This window comes from Lynx rufus, unplaced genomic scaffold, assembly GCF_022079265.1.
Source record: "Lynx rufus isolate CCGP_SWC_20201006 ecotype Redwood Valley unplaced genomic scaffold, mLynRuf1.p SCAF_5, whole genome shotgun sequence".
NCBI classification, from domain to species: Eukaryota; Metazoa; Chordata; class Mammalia; order Carnivora; family Felidae; genus Lynx; species Lynx rufus.
The window spans coordinates 10,954,971-10,973,916 of record NW_025814867.1 but is presented as its reverse complement, the minus strand read 5'-3'; the positions used below and the strand labels follow the sequence as shown (position 1 = coordinate 10,973,916).

The 18,946-nt window shown below is 45.5% G+C and overlaps 1 protein-coding gene across 1 annotated transcript in view; it reads left to right on the top strand.

Moving 5' to 3' along the window:
• Positions 1–18,946, top strand: part of GPD1L (glycerol-3-phosphate dehydrogenase 1 like) — a 58,348-nt gene that overhangs the window by 10,165 nt on the left and 29,237 nt on the right. The window contains exons 2-4 of the mRNA XM_047099245.1: positions 3,619–3,796; positions 11,723–11,863; positions 13,394–13,532. Of these exons, the coding sequence (XP_046955201.1) occupies positions 3,619–3,796; positions 11,723–11,863; positions 13,394–13,532 (458 nt within the window). The remainder of the gene's footprint in view (positions 1–3,618; positions 3,797–11,722; positions 11,864–13,393; positions 13,533–18,946) is intronic.

The window sequence follows — 18,946 nt, the reverse complement described above, 5'->3', positions numbered from 1 at the left end:
GTTTGTTGTGTGTTTTTTTTAGAACAGGGTACATCACTTGCAGTAGCCTCCAGTCCCTTCCAAAGACTCAGGTTCCTCCAGAGCACTTTGTTTGCTCTATTTGATCCTGTTCCTTCATGTTGGTGAGAAGTAGGGGGCGCCTGGGTGGCTCAGTCGGTTAAGCCTGTGACTCGACTTCTGCTCAGGTCATGATCTCACGATTCGTGGGTTCAAGCCCTGCGTCAGGCTCTGTGCTGACGGTGCAGAGCCTGCTTGGGCTTCTGTCTCTGCCCCTCCCCTGCTCATTCTCTCTCTCTCACTCTCTCTCTCTCTCTTCTGAAACAAATAAACATTAAAAAAAAAAAGTAATAATACCTATGGAATGAACACAGCTAGTATCCTTTCAGAGTCACAAAGGAGTTTGGGGTGTAGATTATACATACTTCCTTTTTTAAAAAAACAGCTTTTTTGAAGTGTAATTGATACATAAAGATCACTGGACATACTGTGTGCAGTTTGATGGGTTTGGAGATACGGACATACCTGTGAAACCACCACAAATCAAGGTGATAAGTATCTTGGATAAAAATGAAAACTACAAAATAGAAAATAAAAACAAATGATAAACATTTACTTCCTAAAATAAAAAGCTTCTGACTGCCCCCTTTCCACATTTTTGGTGGTGAGAACACTCAGTATGATGTCAGCTGAGGGTTCGTCATATATGGCTTTTGTTATGTCAAGGCGGATTATACTTTTGGTGGTTTTGTAAACAATACTGAAGAGAGGTGGACGGCAGGGGCACCTGGGTGGCTCAGTCGGTTAAGCTTCTGACTTAAGCGCAGGTCATGATCTCATGGTTCATGAGTTTGAGCCCCATGTCGGGTTCTGTGCTGACAGCTCAGCCTGGAGCCTGCTTCGGATTCTGTCTGTCTGTCTCTCTCTCTGCCCCTCCCCTGCTTGCACTCTGTCTCTCAAAAATGAATAAATGTATGGGGCGCCTGGGTGGCGCAGTCGGTTAAGCGTCCGACTTCATCCAGGTCACGATCTCGCGGTCCGTGAGTTCGAGCCCCGCGTCAGGCTCTGGGCTGATGGCTCGGAGCCTGGAGCCTGTTTCCGATTCTGTGTCTCCCTCTCTCTCTGCCCCTCCCCCGTTCATGCTCTGTCTCTCTCTGTCCCAAAAAAAAAAAAAAAAAAAAAAAAAAAAAGCGTTGGAAAAAAAAAATGAATAAATGTTAGAAAAAGAAAAGAAAGCTGGATAGCAAACAAAATATTTGGTTCAATGTGGAGATTTTACCAGATTATAAAAGAGCTTAAAACAATAAAATACCGTGTTTTAAGTACTGATCTTAAAAACAAAAGCAGATTATTGTGTAAGTTAATCAGAAAGAACAAGACGAGGCCTTACAGACACCAGAATGTTTCTGTTCTCCTTGCTACATTTGTCCTTGAATTAAACTCCATGCTTCTTCCCACGATCCCGATCACCTTCCCTTTCCTAAGATAAGTGGATAAACCAACCTAGTTGTTCTCAACTTTGGCTGTAAATTAGATTACCTGGGAGCTTTAGAAATCCGGAGTCCCGGGCCACACCCCAGACCAATGAAACCTGTACTTCCGGAGTCAGATCAGGCCTCAGTAGTTTTTTTTTTTTTTTTTTTCAACGTTTATTTTTGGGACAGAGAGAGACAGCATGAACAGGGGAGGGGCAGAGAGAGAGGGAGACACAGAATCGGAAACAGGCTCCAGGCTCTGAGCCATCAGCCCAGAGCCTGACGCGGGGCTCGAACTCCCGGACCGCGAGATCGTGACCTGGCTGAAGTCGGACGCTTAACCGACTGCGCCACCCAGGTGCCCCCTCAGTAGTTTTTAAAGCACCACAGGGACTGATTGGGCCGCCAGCCTGGAGAACTGCTGCTCTGCACCACAGGCCCCGGACTTTGGTGCTGCCCTCCCTCACAAAAGAAATCAAAGCCCTGTACCTTTACCTGTGAAATTCTTACTCGAAGCCAGCAGGACAGTTTGTTAGCTAAATACCTATTAATCCGATTCTCCTGACGCTTTGTAGAAGAGAGGCCAAGATGCTGCCCACGATCACTGTCACCCTAATGCTAATCTGGGAAACAGCTGCTCATGAACTCCCGTGGCGGTCACAGCTCAGGCTCACAGAGGCGTTCCTGGGCATTGAGTAACTCCCACAAGGTCACAGAGAGCAAGTGTGATTCTGGGCAAGTGAGCAAACTGACACGGGGCATTGGGCACTAGGAATCCAAATGCAGTAAATCCGACAGGAAAATAAGCCAGAACCACCGGATCCCTCCGTGTGATCTTACTGGGATACATTTGCTGCTGTCTTTACAAACTCCTCTTGGGGAAACCAAGCATCTGCAGCCAAAGGCAAACCTGTAGCATCTGCTGAAATGAGTTAGTTCCGGAAATTCAAATGACTGTTGCAACTGTTAAGCACTAAGCCCATCAGACCATGTCTGTACATCCTTTGGGGTTCGTGGGTGCTGAAAATGACATGACAAAAATAAGTAGGGAAACTCCAGTTACGTTACACGCGAGGTCATCCAGGGATCTTGTTCTGCCTCCTCCCTGGTCTCACCAATAACTTCATCCAATCACCCGTGCACTTATTCATCCCCGTTATCACATATTTACTGGGCGCCTACTGTGTATAACACATTGGGCTAGATGCCAGTGATTCAGTAGAGAAAAGGTGATGTGTTCTCTGCTCTCAAAAGCTTACCACCCACTCAGAGACGTGAACGAGGTAGAAGGACTTGCTTCCCGCACCAGGAAAGTGACTTTCTCCATTCACAGTCATCCCGGCCGAATCAGCCGCCCGTGGCCCACTGTGCACTCAGCGTCGTGAGATGGGCACAGAGATGCCTGGGCTGACCAGGAACAGAGCTGCTGCGGTGGCCACCAGCCCCAGACCCGTGTCCCTTGTCCAGACGACCCGTGTCAACTAGTTGGAGTGCCTTCTCTTCCCCTGTGGCAAAGCCTGTGGGATGCCAATTAGTTACCAGAATGTGCTTGGGGAACAGAGATGCAGGATAAACCGGGAGTTTGTTGGGCGAGAGGCCGGCTGGGTGGACGTCTGCTGGGGGGACCAAATACCCAGGCATCTGAGCCTCGCGCCCTTGCCCTGCTCCTTTTCTGGAAGTCACTCAGGTCCTTGTCTTTCCATTACGACTGTAACTTAGGCCTTTGCACTTCACCAGTACGGTAGCTACATTTTAATCTCATGATGGATGTGAAACAGAGCCTGGTTGCCTCGGAGGCTTGGGGTACACTCCAGGTTTTATGTCGTCTTCTAGGTGGGTTTCTCTTCTGCCTGTGATACTGTCTTCCAAGATAGGTTGATGCTTACTAGTTTCAAGGGGTGCTGTTTTTGACCTTGTACCAAATGCTGGGGGCTTTTCTGATCACGGGGGGTGGAGAGGGTGTTCCTTCCAGGTGAAAACAACTACGCTTCCAATGGCTTGTGGCTGATAGGACATCACCTGTTAAGTTATAAACCCAGTGCTTGAATCAGAGTCAGAACAGGATTCTTCTCAATTATAATTGAATGCTTTTTCTCTTCTGCCCAAGTGAGTTTAATTTCTTTCTTCTTCACTGTTTCTTTTGTAGGGGTTCAGCTGTTGCAAAAATAATTGGTAATAATGTCAAGAAACTTAAGAAGTTTGCCTCCACAGTCAAGATGTGGGTCTTTGAAGAAACCGTTAATGGGAGAAAACTGACAGACATTATAAATAATGACCATGAAAATGTGAAATATCTCCCGGGACACAAGCTGCCAGAAAATGTGGTAAGACTTTGGGATAGATAGTACTTTGGGTCAATTCTGAAAGATACGCTTGGCTGAGTTCGCACTCGGGGCTTGGGGGAGTGGGAAAACTATTTCCTCCCTTCCTCCTTTGTTCCTTTCTACCACCAGCTTCTTGGCTTGGTCAGTTTTGGTTTGCCTGACTCTGAAGATGGGCTTTCTATTCGTTTGCTAAGGCTGCCGTAAGAAAGTACAATAGGAAAGGTGGCTTAAACAACAGAAATTTATTTCCTCACAGTTCTGGAGGGTTCAAGTCCAAGATGAGGGTGTCGCCAGGCTGGTTTCTTTTGAGGCTGTCTTTGACTTGGAGATGGCCGCCTTCTTCCTGCACCTTCACATGGCCTTCCTTCTGTGTGTCTGTGTCCTAACCTCCCCTTCTTTTTTTTTTTTTTTTAAATTTTTTTAACATTTATTCATTTTTGAGACAGAGAGAGACAAGAGCATGAACAGGGGAAGGTCAGAGAGAGAGGGAGACACAGAATCCGAAACAGGCTCCAGGCTCTGAGCCGTCAGCACAGAGCCCGACGCGGGGCTCGAACTCACAGACCGCGAGATCATGACCTGAGCTGAAGTCAGACGTCCAACCGACTGAGCCACCCAGGCGCCCCCCTAACCTCCCCTTCTTATGAGGACACCAGTCATGTTGTATTAGGGCCCACTCTAGTGAACTCATCTTAATGTAATCACCTCTGCAATGACTCTTGTCTTTAAATATAGTCATATTCCGAGCTACTAAGGTTAGTAATTCAACATACGACTTTTGGGGGAAGGGGACACAGTTCAGCCCATCGCAGGCTACTCTCTTGGCATTCAAAGTGTCGGTCCCATCAAAGATGGAGCTAACAACCTTTGCCTTCTGCCACTTGTGATGCCCCTGTCCTGATATTCCCTTTCTAAGCACATAGACTTGAGTCTACTTGTGAGGACAGCTAATGCAATGGTCTGTAATTAAAATTAGGGTCAAGGCCTAAATTACAGAAGGAGATTGGAGAAAATAGAAAATTGTAAGACTGACAGTTTAAAATTCAGGCTTATTAGGCTGAGAGGGAAAAATACAGGTTAATTGCCTGGCCTCATTCCAGGGACTTGGAGGAAATGGGGGGAGGAAGAAATGAGCAAGAGGAACAAAAAGCGTGCACTGTGCTGCTAGCCTGAGATGCGTGGAATCCGTGAACTTCTGTTGCCAGATTTGCCCCTTGGTGGTTTTCTGCAGTAGTCTGAAAATCAGACCATTGTGACTGCCTGATTCTCCGGTTAACCTGAAAAACTCTACTTTGTTAATGAAATACTCATCCCTATGTATACTTATCAACATTTATGCGCATGTACAGCTCTTGCAAAGCACAGTGACAGTTGTCAGAGACAGGAAGGGGGAGAAGATGACCCACCAACCACCAACCGCAGCTTTCCTCAAGGAGCCCAGCAGGGGGACAGATTTGTAAACTGATACATGCCAGGAAGTTTGGAGATGCAAAGACCTTGCTCACTAAAGATTGTTGTTTGGCCTGTTTTTTTTTTTTTTTTTTTCCAAATGTTTATTTATTTTGAGAGAGAGTGAGTGCAGGAGCTCAAGCATGAGTTGGGGAGGGGCAGAGAAAGGGTGGGGGAGAGAGAGAGAGAGAGAGAGAGCGCGCACGCGCCAACCAGGCTCTGGGCTATTAGCGCAGAGCCCGAAGTGGGGCTCCATCTCACGAACCGTGAGATCATGACCTGAGCCGAAATCAAGACTCAGATGCTTAACCGACCGAGCCACCCAGGCGCCCTTGATGTTTGGCTTTTGGTTACAGGGTACACTGCTATTAAGCAATGTGTTAAGTTGTTTATATATCCTGTCTCATTTAATGCTCTCAGTAACCCTCTTAGGTTGATACTATCAGTTTTCCTATTAGAACGATGATGTTGATTTTATGGCGGAAGAGACTGAGGCTCAGAGAAGTTAATGAACCTGCCCAGGGTCACATGGCTGGAGGCTAGGGTTTGATTCCTGGTGGACGCATCCTGTTGAATCCATTGTCTTTTGGACAATGAGAACTTTCTGCTCCGTATCACTACGCTGGGGCCGGGCAGTGATTGGTGTTGTTGGCAGGGAGAGAAAGGATCCCTACGGTTCTGAGCTCAGAAGTTAAGTTGTCCAAATATCCGAGGGGAAGAACAAAGGGAGCCTCTGTTCCCACTGCCGTGAAAGGCCTCTGAGGTCATCTCTGACCCATGCTTGGAGGAGGAAATTCCCGAGTTTCATTTCTCATTCTTGTCAGATCGATGGTTCCTTCCCTTCTGTAAACTACATGCTTTATTAGTACGTTCCGTCCACTGTGCTTTGTGCCAGGCCCTTATGTACCTGTTCACTCCCGAGTGCATGAACCTGACTTTCTAGTTTTCTGTTTTTCCGCAGTTCCTGGTGCAGTGCTCAAGGAGTGCTGGGGAGGGGAACCTGCCAAGTAGGTCTGTGAAGCTGAAGCCCTTACCTGGGAGCATGGGAGCCAGGAGGGAGGAGGAGGGGAAAGAAGTAACCTAGAGGAGTCAACAGCCATTGCCACTCAGAGCCCGACCCCCACACTGACTGACTCCACCACCCACCCATGTGCCTGTGTGTGGACAGAGGGAGGAAAGGAAGTACCAGCTGCTCCCAGGACTCTGTTGATATCTGAAGCCCTGTAAGTTCGTGAAAGTGAATGTGTCCGTTCTCTGGTACGGACATTGGCATGGTTTCCAGCGCTTTGCTGTCGTGGCCCGCGTTCGTAGGGGTGGCGTCGCAGGGTCACTGGGAACACACAACTATAATTTCACCACATCACACCACTGGTTTCCAAAGTAGTTGTACCAGTCTGGACTCCCCCCAGCATGTTTGAGGATTCACATTTTAAAAGAATGTTTGTTTATTTATTTTGAGAGAGAGAGAGCGTGTGTGAGTGCAAGCGGGGGAGGGGCAGAGAGAGAGGGAGACACAGAATCCGAAGCAGCCTCCAGGCTCTGAGCTGTCAGCACAGAGCCCGACGCGGGGCTCCAACCCATAAATTGTGAGATGATGACCTGAGCTGAAGTCAGATGTTTAACCTCCTGAGCCACCCGGGTGCCCCTCATACATCTGCAGTTTTGACAAGTTCCCAGGTGGTGGTGATCTGTTGCTTCAGGAACCACCCTTTGGGCACCACCAGTCTACATAAGAAGTTCATATTTACTGGTGCAGTATTGGGGAATCCAGGCGGTTAACAGCTGTGTTTCTCTAGAAGCAACCTTACTTACCAGCAGTGGCATATTTATGTAACACTCTTCAGATAAGGTTGTCTGTATCTGAGGATCATTTTTCTGAATGTAGAGCCAAGGACGTAAATTTCACTTACGATCTTGGCCAAAATGCAGATTAGAAGAACAGGAGGGAACCATAATATTTTTGAACCTCTGCTATGTGCCAGCTACGACTTCGCTATGTGTGTTACTCACATGCTGTTGTGTTTAACCTAAATACTCGCTCTCTCAAGAACGTAGGTGGGTTCCCTGTGGGTGTCCAGTTAGCTGACCAGAGATCAAGCTAGGCCAGGGCCATATACTTACAGTGATAACTAATCCGGGGGGATACAAAAGAACCTTTAGGCTTCTCCACATACATTTTACCAGCTCGGTCTTAAATGATTATACATATATATATATATGAGATATGAGATATATATATGTGTGTGTGTGTGTGTGTGTGTGTGTGTGCGCATAAAAGCTTGGACCAAGAGCCCTGATCCCTGAAAGTCTGAACATTAAGTGGACCAACCATGATGCCTTGGTTCTGATTTGATTATTTTTCCTCCTTACCTAGGTAAGGCAAGCCCTTTTGTTCTGAGTTGTCTTTCTGAATGTATTTCAGGATCTTTAATGGTAGACACCCTCGGAAAGATTTTGACAGAAAGCCTGTGAACTAGGTCAGCATTTCTAAAAGTGTCTTGATTTTGTTGAGAGTAAAAGATAGGCAAAGTCTTAGCTAAAGGTTTTATTCTGCAAGAAGGTATTCCAGTTACCGGGCTAGTTGAGGAGAGCTCTTTTTTTTTTTTTTCAATATATGAAATTTATTGTCAAATTGGTTTCCATACAACACCCAGTGCTCATCCCAAATAGGAGAGCTCTTTTGATACTGTGCAAGAGGAATAGTGTTCTGTGAATGGACCATGTGAACCATACAAATATAACTCGTATTACACATTGCTTCTGTGGGCTAAACCCTCAGCACTCCACCGAGGAGAGTGAAGGAATGTCTGTACGTGCTAAGTGAGCCCCCAGTCCCATTGCTCTAGAGACCCATCGCATTCCCAGCCAACTACAAGTTGTTTGATTTATTCGAGAAGGAAATGTAAGAGACAGAAAGAAATCCAGACCAGCTGGCAGCTTCCTTGCATGTCTTTTAACAAGAGACACAGGGATGGGTGGAGTCCTTAAAAGGTAAGAATTTGGAGCATCTGGGTGGCTCAGTCGGTTGAGCATCCGACTCTTGATTTTGGGTCAGGTCGCGATCCCAGGATTGTGGGATCAAGCCCTGCATCGGGCTCTGCACTGAGTGTGGAGCCTGCTTAAGATTCTCTCTTTCTTGAGCCTAAATGTCCATCAACTGATGAACGGATAAAGAAATTGTGGTTTATATACACAATGGAGTACCACGTGGCAATGAGAAAGAATGAAATATGGCCCTTTGTAGCAACGTGGACGGAACTGGAGAGTGTGATGCTAAGTGAAATAAGCCATACAGAGAAAGACAGATACCATATGGTTTCACTCTTATGTGGATCCTGAGAAACTTAACAGGAACCCATGGGGGAGGGGAAGGAAAAAAAAAAAGAGAGGTTAGAGTGGGAGAGAGCCAAAGCATAAGAGACTCTTAAAAACTGAGAACAAACTGAGGGTTGATGGGGGGTGGGAGGGAGGGGAGGGTGGGTGATGGGTATTGAGGAGGGCACCTGTTGGGATGAGCACTGGGTGTTGTATGGAAACCAATTTGACAATAAACTTCATATATTGAAAAAATTAATTAATTAAAAAAAAAAAAGATTCTCTCTTTCTTGGGGCACCTGGGTGGCTCAGTCAGTTGAACGTCCGACGTCAGCTCAGGTCATGATCTCACAGCTTGTGAGTTTGAGCCCTGTGTGGGGCTGTGCTGACAGCTGGGAGCCTGGAGCCTGCTTTGGATTCTGTGTCTCCCTCTCTCTCTGCCCCTACCCTTCTCATGCTCCATCTGTCTCTCTCTCTCTCTCTAAGATAAATAAACGTTAAAAAAAAAAAAAAGATTCTCTCTCTCTCTTTCTCCCTCTGCCCTTCTCTCCTACTCTCTCTCTCTCTCTAAAATTAAAAAAGAAATAAGGTAAGAATTTGTGGGGAGCAGGTAGATTTTTCTTTTTTTTTTTTTAAAGCAGGTAGATTTTTTGATAAACAATCTCTTTCATATCATTTTGAAGTGCTGTCATTTATATTACTTAATTTGAAAGGTCTCTGTGAAGTATCTGGGTAGGAAAAGTGATTTTTATACCCCTTCGTATATGGGGTGATTAAGGTCAGTGAAGATACGTCACTTGTCCAAGGTCACACAGCTGATCATTTGCAGATATGGGACTCAAATGTACATCTTTTCCATATTTTCTCTTTGGTTCTGGTGTCTTTTCCATTTCACCATGTTGGAAAATGCCCTGAAAAGGCAGACACGGAGGTGTGTGCACGTGTATGCATGTGCATGTGTGTGTGCGTGTGTGTGTATGTTGAGGATGGATGGGGAAGAGGAGGATCAATAGGTCTAGAGAAGAAAAAAGATTTTAACTAAAATTCAGGCTGCCAGGCGCTGTATGAGGGCGTACAGATTGAAAACCCCCTCCTAAGAAAGGCCGGCAACCCTAGGTGGAGTGAAGGACCAGAGTTTTTACAAAGGCTGGGAGGGCACTGGGTGGGACCACAGGCAAATAAATGTAAGAGCATAAACTGCTTTGTCAGTCAAGGACAAAGCAGCTGGGAATTGGCATTCGGAGGCTAATGGGATTGATCAAGAAATTGCTCTTTTGGAGGAGGTAGAATCTCCAAATGCAAGGGACCTTGGTCTTTGGCCTGTGTAACTGCAGGGGCTGCTGGGAAATGTAGTCTCTAGTGACCAGCTTCCAGCTCTGTGATTATGGAGGAAGGCAAGAAGGAATTTTGGTGAGGAGCTGGCGGTCTCCATCACAACGCCCAGACTAGATTTCCCAGGAGGCTTAGCCATCCCGAATGACGCTCCTGTGGCCCATAGCACATCCTCAGAGAAGAATCTTCCTCCAGTCGCTTCGTTTGGGGAACCAGCAATGCTTAATGGGAGTATCAGTTACTGTCCGGTTCAGGTACATGTGACAGAAGACCTATCATAGCAGTGACCTAAGGAAAGTAAATACTTGCTTTTTCCCGTCTCGAGTAAGAGATGTTTATCGTATTAGTGATGTGTTAATGGTGTCAGGGACTCTTGTGACCCTCCTGTTCTGCCATCGCAGCATTTGGTTTCTTCCTCGTTGTCCAGCCATCTCTTCACGTTCCCCCCTGACAACAGGGATTTCCCAGAAGTCACAGCGCTTCCACTGACACCCCGTTGGTCAGAACCTAATCGCACGGGGCACCTAGCTGCAAGGGAAGCTGAGGAATGTAACCTTTCTGGGCATTTATGAGCCTGGCTCCAAACTCAGGCTTCTTGTGCTGAGGAAGAAGGGGAGATCAGACATCGGAGAGCAGGAAGCAGTCTTCTGCTAGGGATCACGTGGCCCCACGTCCCCGCCGGTCGCCTTTACTTCCGCTCGAGTGTGTGTGTGCGTGTGCGGGCGCGTGCATGTGTGTTTCTCTGCCTGTGTCCAATTCTAAAATCCATCTTCATAGTCATCTGAAGGGAAGCAATCGCCATAATAGCTGACGGGGATGGAGTGGGTACCAAGCGCCAAACACGATCCAAACCACTTACTATTCACCACAGCACTCTCAAAGTGCCTCACCTAGGAGACTTTGGTGCGGGACTGTTTATAGAGCTATGGTCAGGGTCGAGGAAACCAAAAGGTCTTGCTGGAGCGCTCAGAGTTTAGCAACAGCAGGCAGTCATAACCACCTCTGAAAGGGTGAGGGGGCAGAGCGGTCTCACCAAACCAGCCTGGCCAGAGCTTAGGGACGTGGAAGAGGGACTGCCTGCCAGGAGGTTTAACTAGAATGAAGCCAGGGCAGGAGTAGCCCCGGGAGGCTGATAAATACCCTGACCTGTCTCTCCTCCCAACCTTAGATCTCCTGACGGTGCCCCACTTTGGCTGAGGCCAAGTGGAAGGCAGAGAGCAAGGGCCTCCAGGGAAGACAGTCCACAGAAAGCAGCCTCCTGGGGTGGGGGTGGGGTGCCTGGGTGGCTCAGTCGGTCGAGCCTCTGATTCTCGATTTCGGCTCAGGTCGTGATCCGAGGGCTGTGGGATTGAGCCCCGGGTTGAGCTCCGCACCGAGCGTGGAGCCTGCTCCCTCTCTTTCTTTCTCTCTCTCTCTCTCTCTCTCTCTCTCTCTCTCCCTATTCCCCTCCCCCGTTCATGCCCTCTCTCTTTGAAATTTAAAAAAAAAAAAAAAGCAGCCCCCTGGGGAACAGAGCAGGGCAAAGAAAGGCAGAAAATGGACGGGGGAAGCAGCCCATACAGCATTATTATGACTCCCTTTTATAGGTAAGGAAATTGAGGCATGGAGAAGGTAAGTCACTTGCCCACCTGCTGAGCAACAGAGGGAGCACCCCCCTAGCTTCAGATGGGTGTCCTGAAGGAGAAGGCAGAGCGCAGGCCCGGGTGCCTTTCCCGTGTGTCTGCGCGGCTCTCTGCGCACAGTAGGCATCTGATAAACGGTCAGTGGATGAAATCATCGGGCGAGGCCTATTTTGGTGTGGGAGTAACTGTTTCCTCCTCACCGCTGCAGATTGCTGTCCCAAACCTCAGCGAGGCCGTGCAGGATGCAGACCTGCTGGTGTTTGTCATTCCCCACCAGTTCATTCACAGAATCTGTGATGAGATCACCGGGAGAGTGCCCAAGAAAGCCCTGGGAATCACCCTCATCAAGGTAACGTGTCTCTGACCCCAGGCAGGGAAACGGGGCTGGGAAGCGGGGCCGGAAGTCGGTTACAGGGGAATTTCACATCCTCTCACGTCCATCTGTTGGAAATAGGATCTGAAAGGGAGGTTATGGCAGTTTTTTGTTTTCTTGTGTTTTTGTTTTAAAGATGCCTGAAGGGAATCAATAACACATCCCAGGAGGCTAGCTGAGCTCAGCGTTGGGGGTGGGGAGGGGCGCTCTCTATCACAGCGGGTTTTAGCGGTGGCAGTGATGAGAGGGTGGGCTCCTCCTGATGAACCTTCCTGTCCAGGACGTGGGTCTCTGCTGTGTTCTAGAAATCACTGGTGGTTTGTGTTGCTGGGAAATTAATCCTCATTTGTTTCCACTCCTGGATATATTCCCCAAAGAGGGAGTTTTTAACTAGAAGTCCACAAACCACCCCCAGAGGTCCACAGACAGAATTCATGTGGGGAGAAAAATTACGTTTTTATTCATTTTAACCTGTGACTAAAATGGGCATTTCTTTTGGTTTTGAATGCCAGCCACAAAGCCAGGTTTTCGGTCACAGTGGCATTAGGCAGTGCCTGTGGCCCTGCTCTCAGTAGAGGTCACGGGTATTTTCCTACCACTGTACAATGGCTTGAGCTATCTCCAGGTGTCATTTATGCTGATCACTACCTTGAAATTACAGTAATTGTTAAACCTGCCGCATCATCTTTCTAATTGCGTTAATAAAATAGCATGTATATTACTTTGTCACAAATTTGGTTTTGTTTTTTTAGCACTTTGATAACTAAATTTCAACGTAATTGGCTTCCTGGGTAATCTCCTGCATTTTGCTTTATGCATATCAGATTCTGAGAATGAATCCATAAAACGATGCGGGGGCCACATGGTAAAAAGGTTAGGAACCTCTAGAGAGACTGTGTTTTAGAGGGGTTCGTGGATGAATGTTCATGAAAGCAAACTTGGAATAACTCACACGTCCGTCATCAATAGAATGGATAAATGAATAGCGGTAATACTACATGGTGGTAAATGGGAACAAACCAGAGCATTCATGTAACCACATGGATGAATCTCTAAACTAATAATGTAGCACCAAAGAGCACATCACAGACCAAAGGTACAATTGCACTTACAGCCTTTCAAAAGCGGGCATAATGGCCTCACATATTTAGGGATAGCTTTATGTGGCAGAATGGTCAAGAACAGAAGGGAGCAGAGTACACAGCCTTCAGGATAGTAGGGGTGAGGACTAGTAGTGAGAAGGAGGATGAACTTGGGAATGGACACACAAGACTTCAGTGGTGTAGGTCATGTTCTGGGTGGTTACGTGTGTTTATTTTCTTTGCGTTTTATTGTTACTCTTTTCACACTGTATACATGGTGTGTATGTTACTCTTGTAAGCGCTGTTTTTTTTTTCACATCGCATACGCCATTGGTTGCCTGAATCTGTTACTTACAAAAGTGACTGTGTCTTGCCTCTTTCATTCGGTCGTTTGTTTTCCCCTAACTTGTTGGCATCCTTACAGGGCATAGACGAAGGTCCTGAGGGGCTGAAGCTCATCTCCGACATCATCCGGGAGAAGATGGGCATTGACGTCAGTGTGCTCATGGGAGCCAATATTGCCAGCGAGGTGGCTGCAGAGAAGTTCTGTGAGACCACCATCGGTGAGGTTGGCTGCAGGGCGGGGAGGGGCTGGGAGCCCAGACATTCGGTGTTTTAAAACATACATTTTCGATTTTTGTTATTTTTTGTAGCGGACTCTTCCTTGCCCCCATAACATTCCTGGAGTGAATATTCAGTGGGGTGGGGGTTTTATACAGGGAGGCCATTCTGGGGTACAAAAATGTTTCGCCAGCCTCCAGAATGAAGGAAAGCCAGGAGACCGTTCTGACCTGCCATGATCCAAAAATGCAAAGTTGCTTACACTGACAAACCGGTGATTACATCCATGGTGGGGCTGTCCTGGCATTAGAAAACCCAGATTTTTTAAATTCACAAATGCCAGTATCTGGATCCTCATTGGATTCCAGTGCTCAGTTCGACAACCCATATACCAAAAATTGGAATGATAAAAATTGGTGGGGAGAATCCCTGTTTTCAGGTGAATAGTCCAAAGCTCAGTGAATAAGTTACCTGCCCCGTGGTCACATAACCAGTAGAGAACCCAGGCATGAATTTGGCCATCCTATTTCCTAAAATAGAAAGCTCTTTCTACTCTTTCTACAACATTGGGGTTGTGAAGATTTTCACTTCTTTTAAAAAGGGCTTTGGAATTCTCAGGTGCCCACGTACCACATTAAAGGACTCGTAGAAAAGTAACAGTGCCGGATTTGCAGATGCCTTGCGCAAGTTTAAGCTTATCTACCACTCCAGAACTTAACTCAACCCTTGTCAGACATACCAGCAATGTGAATGATTTCTCCGTGCGGCTTTGTAAAAGGAAGCTCTGAGAGAGATGAGGCATGGGAAAAGATAGCTCCAGATTCTTTTTTTTTAATATGAAATTTATTGTCAAATTGGTTTCCACACGACACCCAGTGCTCATCCCAACAGGTGCCCTCCTCAATGCCCATCACCCACCCTCCCCTCCCTCCCACCCCCCATCAACCCTCAACTTATTCTCAGTTTTTAAGAGTCTCTTATGGTTTGGCTCTCTCCCTCTCTAACTTTTTTTTTTTTTTTTCCTTTTCCTTCCCCTCCCCCATGGTCTTCTGTTAAGTTTCTCAGGATCCACATAAGAGTGAAACCATATGGTATCTGTCTTTCTCTGTATGACTTATTTCACTTAGCATAACACTCTCCAGTTCCATCCACCTTGCTACAAAAGGCCAGATGTCATTCTTTCTCATCGCCACATAGTATTCCATTGTGTATATAAACCACAGTTTCTTTATCTACTCATCAGTTGATGGACATTTAGGCTCTTTCCATCATTTGGCTATTTTTGAAAGTGCTGCTGTAAACACTGGGGTACAAGTGCCCCTATGCATCAGCACTCCTGTATCCCTTGGGTAAATTCCTAGCAGTGCTATTGCTGGGTCATAGGGTAGATCTATTTTTAATTTTTGGAGGAACCTCCACACTGTTTTCCAGAGTGGCTGTACCAATTTGCATTCCCACCAACAGTGCAAGAGGGTTCCCGTTTCTCCACATCCTCTCCAGCATCTATAGTCTCCTGATTTGTTCATTTTGGCCACTCTGACTGGCTTGAGGTGGTATCTGAGTGTGGTTTTGATTTGTATTTCCCTGATGAGGAGCGATGTTGAGCATCTTTTCATGTGTCAGTTGGCCATCTGGATGTCTTCTTTAGAGAAGGGTCTATTCATGTCTTCTGCCCATTTCTTCACCGGATTGTTTTTCAGGTGTGGAGTTTGGTGAGTTCTTTGTAGATTTTGGATACTAGCCCTTTGTCTGATATGTCGTTTGCAAATATCTTTTCCCATTCCGTCAGTTGCCTTTTAGTTTTGTTGATTTGTTTCCTTTGCAGTGCAGAAGCTTTTTCTCTTCATGAGGTCCCAATAGTTCATTTTTGCTTTTAATTCCCTTGCCTTTGGAACCAGATTTTTATAGATGTCTGCAACTTAGGACATTGTTACTTCTTTTTCTTTTTCTTTTTAAGTGCATAGACATTGTGGAAAATAGGGATAATCAGACAAAGAACTCACAAGAAAAGGATATGAAATATAATAACATATACCTAAAACAGGGAGGAGAGGAGAGAAGAATGGGTTCAAACTTAAATGACCATAAACTTAATATAGACTGCCGTATGCAGATGTTTTTTACAAACCTAATGGTAACCATATATCAAAACCACGAATAAATATGCAAAGAATAAAGAGAAAGAAATCCAAATATATTACTAAACAAAATTAGCAAAACATGAAAGGGAGAAAAACAAGAAAGGATCAGAGAAAATCTTCAGGAACAACCACAAAACAAGTAATAAAATGGCAATAAATACATATCTATCAATAATTACTTTGAATGTAAATGGACTAAATGCTCCAGTCAAAAGACATAGGGTGTCAGAATGGATAAAAAAACAAGACCCATATATGTTGCCTACATCGATATGCAGACCTAGAGACACATGCAGACCAAAAGTACGGGGATGGAGAACCATCTATCATGCAAATGGATGTCAAAAGAAAGCTGAAATAGCAATACTTACACTGGACGAAATAGACTTTAGAACAAACACCCGTAGGAGCACCTGGGTGCCTCAGTTGGTTGAACTTCAGACTTCGGCTCAGGTCATGGTCTTGCAGTTTGTGAGTTTGAGCCCCGCATCAGACTCTGTGCTGACAGCTCAGAGCCTGGAGCCTGCTTCGGATTCTGTGTCTCCCTCTCTCTCTCTGCCCTGCCCCTCCTTGCATGTGTGCATATGTGCTCTCTCTCTCTCTCTCTCTCTCAAAAATAAATAAACATTTAAAAAAACACTTAAACCAAACACTGTAAGGGGTACCTGGGTGGCTCAGTTAGTTGAGCATCTGACTTCAGCTCAGGTCATGATCTCACTACTAGTGAGTTCGAACCCTGCATCAGACTCACTGCTGTCAGTGCAGAGTCAGCTTTGGATCCTGTGTCCCCCTGTCTCTCTGCCCCTCTCCCACTTGCATTGTCTCTCTCAAAAAATAAACATTAAAAAAAAAATCACTGTAGGGGCGCCTGGGTGGCTCAGTTGGTTAAGCATCCGACTTTGGCTCAGGTCATGATCTCGCCATTCAGAGTTTGAGCCCCGCGTCAGGCTCTCTGCTGACAGCTCAGAGCCTGGAGCCTGCTTCAAATTTTGTGTCTCCCTCTCTCTCTGCCCCTCCACCACTCATGCTTTGTCTCTCTCTGTCTCTCAAAACTAAATAAACATTAAAAAACAAAAAAAACCCCACACACACTGTAATAGGACACAAAGAAGGACACTATGTGTCATAAAGGGGACAGTCTAACAAGAAGATATAACAATTGTAAATATTTTTGTACCCAACATGGGAGTATCCATATATATAAAACAGCTAATAACGAACATGAAGCAACTAATTGATAATGATACAGTAATACTAGGGGGCTCTATCAGTCCACTTACATCAATGGACAGATCATCTAAACAGAAAATCAGCAAGGAAACAAGGCTTTAATGACACACTGAAACAGATTGATTTAACAGATGTATTCAGAACATTCCATCCTAAAAGAGCAAAATACACATTCTTTTCAAGTGCACATAGGACATTCTCCAGAATAGATCACATATTAGCCCACAAAACGGGCCTCAGCAAATACAAGAAGGTTGATATCATACCATGTACCTTTTCTGCCCACAATACTATGAAACTAGAAGTCAACCAGAAGAAAAAAATCTGGAAAGACCACAGATACATGGAGGTTAAATAACATACTACTAAACAAGGAATGGGTTAACCAGGATATCAGGAAATGAAAAAGTATGTGAAAATAAATGAAAATGAAAACACAAAGGTCCAAAACCTCTGCAATGCAGCAAAAGCAGTTCTAAGAAGGAAGTTTATAGCAATACAGGTCTACCTCAGGAAGCAAGAAAAATCTCAGACAACCTAAACTTAGACCTAAAGGAGCTAGAAGAACAATAAACAAAACCTAAAACCAGCAGAAGGAAGGAGATAATAAAGATTAGAGCAGAAATAAATTATATAGAAACTAAAAAAAAATCAGTAGAACAGATCAATGAAACCAGGAGCTGGTTCTTTGAAAAAATCAATAAAATTTATAAACCTCTAGCCAGATTTATCAAGACAAAAAGAGAAAGAACACAAACAAAATCACAAATGAGAAGGGAGAAATAATAGTCAACACCACAGAAATATAAGCAATTAGAAGAGAATAGTATGAAAAACTATATGCCGACAAATTGGACAAACTGGAAGAAATGGGTCAATTCCTAGATGCTTATAAACTATCAAAACTGAAACAGAAATAAGTAGAAAACTTGAGCAGACCAACAACCAGACAAGAAATTGAATCAGTAATCAAAAAACTCCCGTGGGGCACCTTGGGTGGCTTAGTCAGTTAAGCCTCCGACTCTTGATTTCTGCCCAGATTATGATCTCACAATCACAAGATAAGGCCCTGCGTCAGGCTCCACACTGACAGCATGGACCCTACTTGGGATTCCTTCCCTCTCTCTCTGCCTCTACCCCCGTGCGTGCCCTCTCTCTCTCTCTAAATTAGTAAATAAACATTTAAAAACAAAACCCACCTCCCAACAAACAAAAGTCCAGAGCCAGTTGGCTTCAGGCGAATTCTACCAAATATTTAAAGAAGAGTTGATATCTGTTCTTCTTAAACTATTCAAAAAAAAAAAAAAGAAACGGAAGGAAAACTTCCAGATTTATTCTATGAGGCAAGCAGTACCATGATACCAAAACCAGATAAAGACACCACTAAAAAAGAATTACGGGGCGCCTGGGTGGCTCAGTCGGTTAAGCGTCCAACTTCAGCTCAGGTCACGAGCTCGCGGTCCGTGAGTTCGAGCCCCGCGTCGGGCTCTGGGCTGATGGCTCAGAGCCTGGAGCCTGCTTCCGATTCTGTGTCTCCCTCTCTCTCTGCCCCTCCCCCGTTCATGCTCTGTCTCTCTCTGTCTCAAAAATAAATAAACGTTAAAAAAAAAATTAAAAAAAAAAAAAAAAAGAATTACAGGGGTCCCTGGGTGGCTCAGTCGGTTAAGCATCTGACTTCAGCTCAGGTCATGATCTTGCAGTTCATGAGTTCGAGCCCTATGTCAGGCTCTGTGCCGACCACTCGGAGTCTGGAGCCTGCTTTTGATTCTGTGTGTGTGTGTGTGTGTCTCTCTCTCTGTTCCTCCCCTGCTTGCACTCACTCTTTCAAAAATAAATAACGATTTTAAAAAATTGAAAAAAGAGAGAACTGCAGACCAGTATCCCTGATGAACATAGATGTAAAAATTCTTAAGAAAATACTAGCAAACCAAATTCAACAATACATTAAACAGATTGTTCACCACGATCATGTGGGATTTATTCCTGGGTTGCAAGGGTGGGTCAATATTTGCAAATCAGCCAATGTGATACTTCACATAAGTAAG